The sequence below is a fragment of the Frankliniella occidentalis genome, unplaced genomic scaffold (assembly GCF_000697945.3).
Source record: "Frankliniella occidentalis isolate FOCC.00 unplaced genomic scaffold, Focc_3.1 Scaffold168, whole genome shotgun sequence".
Lineage (NCBI taxonomy): Eukaryota > Metazoa > Arthropoda > Insecta > Thysanoptera > Thripidae > Frankliniella > Frankliniella occidentalis.
The window spans coordinates 636,644-643,509 of NW_026267294.1; the positions used below are offsets into that span (position 1 = coordinate 636,644).

At 53.5% G+C, this 6,866-nt stretch overlaps 1 protein-coding gene across 3 annotated transcripts in view; it reads left to right on the forward strand.

The window, feature by feature from the left end:
* The first annotated feature begins 1,883 nt into the window (after positions 1-1,883).
* The window catches only part of LOC113208915 (aromatic-L-amino-acid decarboxylase), a 17,507-nt gene continuing 12,524 nt past the window's right edge, over positions 1,884-6,866 (forward strand). For 2 of the 3 annotated variants that reach the window (XM_052271653.1, XM_052271655.1), the window contains exons 1-6: positions 1,884-2,066; positions 5,485-5,748; positions 5,833-5,946; positions 6,040-6,091; positions 6,176-6,246; positions 6,321-6,743. In XM_052271653.1, coding sequence (XP_052127613.1) covers positions 5,548-5,748; positions 5,833-5,946; positions 6,040-6,091; positions 6,176-6,246; positions 6,321-6,743 — 861 coding nt within the window. In that variant the 5' untranslated portion in view covers positions 1,884-2,066; positions 5,485-5,547. Of the gene's footprint in view, positions 2,067-4,694; positions 5,314-5,484; positions 5,749-5,832; positions 5,947-6,039; positions 6,092-6,175; positions 6,247-6,320; positions 6,744-6,866 lie in introns of those variants that run through there. The other variant, XM_052271654.1, reaches the window with a different exon arrangement.

Sequence of the window (6,866 nt, forward strand, 5' to 3'; positions counted from 1 at the left end):
GCCTTAAATGTATGCCTTACTTCAGTTCACTCACAGAACATGTCTGCTACTGTCCCTTCCTATCCCCACTGCCTTCCCCCTACTTAATTTACCCTTTTCTGTAATGCCATATGAAGCTCACATTTCATTCAAATCTCTTTATTTGTGAAAGGTGAAATTCTGTTAGATTGCCTCTGGTTGAAGTGAAATTAAATACCCTAATATTTAATTCAATTTCAAAATACATTTGAACTCCTCTTCTATGACAAGTATAACTTGTCGCCCTTTCATTCTTTTTTATCAGCTTTCTCCGAGACATTTGAAGAATCACGAGTCACTGAAGTATATTAAATTGAAAGTTCTATTTATAATGCATCGTATCATACAGTTTAATTTCAATGCTCCCACAATTTTATTGGACATCATTAAACATAATGTGACTCCAGACAAAGCTAGTCCATTTAAGAAAAGAATATACCTTGTACTGATTTTGATGGGCCTATCCTACCTGAGTTTGCGATATTGGCTACATGATTGTTCGGTCCCTTGCAAGTCCATGGCTATGTGAAAATAAGTTGTGGGTTAAATAATCGTTTTGACATGTCCTAATGAAAGATTGGGTGACTTCCAATCATTCTACAAGTACACGCCATAACATTTTGTTAAAGTACAAAAATTGAAAATTTGGATTTTTTTAGAAGTTAAAAAATTAAAAGTGTAATGCAAGATTTGGATTTTTTTTTCAAATTGAAAAAGGAAATGTCCTATGCTCAAAGCCGATCAGAGTTGAAATAGCAGAGTTATTGGTCCCCAAACTGACAAAAGTGCCAAAAAACGACCAAATTGTCAATTTGGTGGGGAATATCTCTGCCATTTCGATTCCGATCGTCTTGATGCATAAAACATTTTCGTTTTCTTTTGTCAAGATGACGTCGAAACAATAGTTACCTTTTCACATTCCTCCCGAACCCGTACCCCCCTCCCCCCTCCAGCTTACGTAAGCAAACACGTAAACCATTCGAAATATCACTTTCGTTTCTTCTCACCGGACACTCGCGAAACTTCGCAGGCTGAGTTTCGCAACTCTAAAACTAAAACTAAAACACTCGGTTTGACGATCCGACCATTTGATCACTTGTGAGAGAGTAAGAAAGTCTCGAAGTGGCGCAGGTGCCGTTTGCGCTCTTTGCCCACTCGAGTGCAGTGCTGCCAACACACCAACAAACTACGCGCGAGTTCAAATTAAACTATTGGATATTTCAAACTAAACAAATCCTGAAAGTAAATACATTTGAAACAGCCCTAAGAAATGTCAATGATTGAACAAACTCCCGTTTCGTCATTGGTGCAGCCGTTTCGTAGTCCATTGAGTGAATGAGACACGGACAGACAGACAGACTCACGACGGAGACAACGCCTGACCCCTCAGCGACTTGGACTGAGCTTCGCTCAGCGATAAGCAAAATAAAGGAAGGGGTCTGTGGACCACCCTGTATATCGAACGGCGATGAGAATTTGACATCAAATAATGGCATGAAATAAAATCGTAAACCAATGGGTATATTTTTTTAAAGGATAAAATATCTTAGAGGACGGGGTGTGAAAAACTCTTCTCTGTGTTGGGCTACAGTCTGCTCTCGAGCCGATTGGAGCCGATGGTGGTGCATCGTATCCCTTCCCTATGTTCGCCGTGTCCCCACCGCCCTCGCGCTGCTGTCGGCGGGGGCGTCCCTGCCCGCAGAGCGCGTCCCCGGTGCGGCCGCCCCGCCGCTGCCGTGGGGACGCCCCCCGCGCCACACCCGGACGCCCCCGCCCCGCCCCCGTCCCGGAGCGAGGCGTGGCGGGGCGGGGTGGGGCGGGGCGGGGCCGTGCGGCGGGGTGGCTCCATGGCGGGGTGGCCGGGTGGCCTGCCTGGCGGGCGGCCTGGGCCGGGCCAGTTACTCTCTGGTGCGTGCGGCGGGCGGGACGACCTCAGGACGTCATGGCGCGCTGCACCTGCGTGTCTTAGTCGCCGCCCTCCTCCGCCTTCCACCTGTTCGCTGAGCGCACGCCCGCCGGGACTAACCTCAGGACCAGCGGGGGTAGCGGTGAGTGTCGACGGATACCCTCCTCATCGCTTCAAATACTATTGTTTCTGTGTCGGCCTCCCCCCCCTTACCCTCTGCCAGCCGTGGCGCTCGCGCCTGTTCCACCATGCCGAACACGTCGAAAACGAGGCCGTGATTGATCAATCAATGGAAGCGAATGTCGCATTTGATTGCATTTTATTGCTCGTCGTGGTGTGCGCCCCACTCACTCCCCTCTCGCGGCCGCCCGTGCAGTGGTCCGGCTCGGCACCGCGCCCCCGCCTGCCTCGTGTGGGCGAGGAGGCCGCCCTGGTCCACAACAACAAACACGATCGGCTCACGATTAGTTATGGGGATCAGGGGGGAGGGGGGGAGTGGCCAGACCAGAAGAGTTGGTCATGCTGATCGCGAGTACCGACGGTGAGGAGTCGGCTAAATCCGTCCGAGACCAACACTCCTCCATCCTTTCCCCCTTACTATTCGTCTCGTAAAGACCAGCAGCAGCACTGAGTGAGTCACTCTTAGTCTGGGGCCATCGGCGACTTACGGGACCTACGGGGGTCCGTGTGTAGCCATGCCCTCCCCCACGCACGACTCTCTCCTGCGGAGGCAAAATTTGCCCCCCGAGGCATGGGGGCGAAGGCGATAGGGTGGTGCCGACGGGGGCATCACTGTTGACTTAGACGGCAAATAAGGATGGGCTGCCGGGCGAGTCGTTGAGACTAGTAGCACTGAATTGCGAGGATAGTAGGAGATGGGGGAGGGGAGGGGGGAGTTGCAACAGTCGCACAGGTAAAGTAGTGCCATTAGCGAAATGGCAGCCTTATTTCACTCTCCTACTCAGAGCAAGAAGAGACAGACTGAGAGAGACGGAACCCCTGCTGTAAAGGCACCTATCTACACTACTCTTGAACATTAATTAAACCTGTGTTGGTGACCCCTTGTCAGACTGCTTCGTCACGTCACATTGCCTATGTCAACCTGTCATGTCTCTACTTTGTACTGTCGTCGAGCTCAATTCAATATTAATGGTTGACCATTATGTGATCGCGCTCAGATGTTAAAATCATAGGCCCTGTAAATTCCGCGCACTCAGTGTGTTTAAACTTCATCCCGATCGAGACCAAAACATGCAGGGTGGTCCACAGACCCTTTCCTTTATATTTTGCTTTTATTGTGCAAGCGTGCAGGCGTGCGGGCGGTCTTGCCTACCGTCTCTTACCGCGGTGCCTCATGGCCCCCTGGAGTATGCAACCCGCCCACACGACTGCATGCGGTACAGTATACGCAAAATAAAGGGAGGGGTCCATGCTAATAAGTAAATAACTTCTTCAACTACGTTCCGCCTTTGATGCTATTACGGCCCGGTTCCTGTTCGGCTGGTGGATGACGCCCACCACCGCGTAGGGCGGGCTCACTACCACCACCGCCACTACTACGGCAGAACGGCCCACATTAGATCGTTACTTTGCCAGTTAACGGTGGCGGTGATCACTGTTGTGCCTCCAGCCCCCTGATGGCCTTTTAACGCTCGCGTCCTAACGCGGATCGCGCTGATCCCTCCCGGCAGAGAGCCCGCAGCCTTGGCGTGCCTTGGCCCCGCAGCAGACCGTGAATCGGAGCAAAGCGCGGCGGGCGTATCAGCCGCGGAGGTAGGCCACCCAGGCGCCTCGCAGCCCGCTGCAGCGCCTGCTGCGGGAACGTAACGGCCGTTATTCAGCGGCCAGATCGGAAACAAAATGCCGTCAGCGAGGGGGAAATCACTACCGAAATAGTTCGTACACCTTCCCCCGAAATGGTCCGAAATAAAGGCGAAGTAAAGTCGAAATAGAGCGAAATGGACCCGAAATAGATGCGAAATAGTCGGTTAAATAGTCGCGAAATACCCCTGAAATAATCCGAAATACCTTGAAGTAATCCGAAATAGGCGATAAATAACCGAAATGGCACGAGAAATACCACGAAATAGCCCGTACGCTACGAACTCAAGTGATTTTCCCCTCGGCCGTCAGTTGTGAGAGCGGTATTCGCGAAGTGTAACTACGGCTAGCATATCGAGCATAATCTCGCATTCAGCTCCCTGGCACCTGGCACTACTCTCGGACGCGCGTGGGTCTGCGCCATGAGCCACTCGTTTGAGAACACTGCCTTGGCTGGAGCCCCCGGGCGCGCGGGTGGGGCGGGGCGGGGCGGGGCGGGGCTCGCTCAATGAGTTCCAGCGGCCAGTGTTGACTGTACACCTGGTCTGAAGGAGACGTGCAGGCGAGGGGGCGGCGCCTCGTCTCGGCGACTCACCCCGCTACCGGGAGCAGGAATCTGTATCGGCATCGCAGCGCATCGTATTCCGGGTCTCCAGACTATTGTACCGACACGTTTCATATTTCCCTTTCTTGTTTACTTTTTTTTTCATTCTCTCTCTGGTAGAGTTGGCGTCGTCTCGTGTTGCCGCCGGCGCGCGCTCCCATTGTGCAGCAAAGCGTCGTTGTCGGCGTCGCGGAGGTTGCGCCTTGCCATGGGCGGGGCGCGGCGCGAGGGATGTTTCACCTTGGCGCTGGGGCTGGGGCGGCAAGGGAGCTGGGGCAGCCATGTGAAGTGAAGGGGACCAAGGTGTGGGAGGGGAGGGGGATGGACTCCCGCGCGCGTGAATAGCCTCATATACCGCTTATAATAAAATACCGCCTCGTGTGTTGAATTGTCGAAGGGGAGAAAAAAATCTGGCTTTATCAAATATCCGCGTGGCGAGCTCTGTGTGGGTTGTATGTCCCGGATGGAATGTGTCTCTCTTTCAACGTAGAGACTCTTCCTCTTCTAGGTCTACAAGGAAAAAAAAACCTCAGCTGCCCTAGCTAAATGTTAGCTGTCCAGGCAGTAGCTAAATTTTAAGCTGTTGGAGCTTATTTTTTGCTTTGGTGGTCAAATATTAGCTGCAGGAACTAATGCTTCCGTATAACAGCTTATCCTGCGTGATCTGGTTTGGATGACGCAATTAGCTCTCTCAACTAATGCGTGGCTACCGCAGCAAATGTTTAGCTGCCAGAGCTGAAAAGGTTAATTAGTGCCTGGGCAGCCAACATATAAGCTATCACAGCTAATCATTAGCTTGTGGAACTTACGTTTTTTTTTTTGTGTAGGCCGGTAGTCAGAGAAAGGAGACGTGGTCATGCTATTCAAAAACACGCATGTTATGGACGACCCATTTATCAAGTTAATATGCCTGGGTGGTGCCGCTATGCTCGGAGGAAAATTCTGGAGCTCTTGAAGCAGTGAGGTGAGAGCTGTGTCGGACAGGTGGGGTTTGGATGAGCGAGAGAGGGAGAGGGAGAGATGGAGAGCGAGAAATAAAAAGGGGGAGTGGGCAGTCAACACCCACTGGGACGGGACGCCCGCACGTTTTCGATAAGTAACCTCTCCGCTGACTCCTCCTGCTCCGCGCCCGCAGGTCCGCGTGGACTTCGTCTTATGACCAGGCTGCGGGCGTGACCCGACCCCTCACCGCCCCGACATGGACAGCAACCAGTTCCGCGTCCGCGGCCAGGAGATGGTCGAGTACATCTGCCGCTACCTGGAGGAGCTGCCGGAGCGGCGCGTCGTGCCCAGCGTGGAGCCCGGCTACCTCAAGCACCTCATCCCCAAGGAGGCGCCCGAGAACGGCGAGGCCTGGGAGGACATCATGGCCGACGTGGAGAGCAAGATCATGCCCGGGGTAAGACTATGAGTATTGTCCGGGCCGACTAGATCCCGAACGTCAGGGAAGGTGTACTCATTTTTCATCTCGTCTTGCTTCTAGGTAACTCATTGGCAGCACCCTCGGTTCCACGCCTACTTCCCTTCAGGCAACTCGTACCCCTCAATCCTCGGTGACATGCTCTCAGACGCCATAGGTTGCATTGGCTTCTCTTGGGTGCGTTTATTTTTCTCTCAATGTCATTAAATTATTGATGTAAATGCTGCCGGTTTTCACATTTCTCTTTCATGTTTGTCTCATTCTCTCTAGGCTGCAAGTCCCGCCTGTACTGAGCTAGAAACAATTGTCCTCGACTGGCTAGGTACTTTACTTTTTGCTGTTGCTCAGCTACCCTGTCTCGTCTACGGCAAATTCGCCCCTCACTATCTCTCTCTCTCTCCCGCAGGGAAAGCCATCGGCCTGCCGGTGGACTTCTTGGCGTTCGCGGAGGGCAGCAAGGGTGGTGGTGTAATACAGGTGAGCAGTCTCTCGAGTCTCTGCTCGCCCCGCCCTGGTCGCCGCGGAGATAACTTTACGCCCCACTTGTGCAGACCTCGGCCAGCGAGTGCGTGCTGGTGTGCATGCTGGCGGCGCGGGCGCAGGCCATCAAGCGCCTCAAGCTGAAGGAGCCGGGCGCCGAGGAGGGCGTGCTGCTGGGCCGCCTCATGGCCTACTGCTCCAAGGAGTCGCACTCGTGCGTCGAGAAGGCCGCCATGATCAGTTTCGTGAAGCTGCGCATCCTGGAGCCCGACCAGCGCTGCAGCCTGCGCGGCCCGACGCTGCGCCAGGCCATGGAGGAGGACGAGGCGGCCGGACTCGTGCCCTTCTTCGTGTCCACGACGCTCGGCACCACGTCGTGCTGCTCGTTCGACAACCTCATGGAGATCGGGCCCGTGTGCCGCCGCTTCCCCTCCGTGTGGTTGCACGTGGACGGCGCGTACGCGGGCAACTCCTTCATCTGCCCCGAGCTCAAGGTACGAGCGCAAATCGCCGGAGGAGAGGGGGGGGGGTTGCTTCGACGGGTACTTCACTATATGTTCAAGCGCACATCGATCCTTTCCTTGATTTTTTTCTCATTTTACATATATTTTTCAATA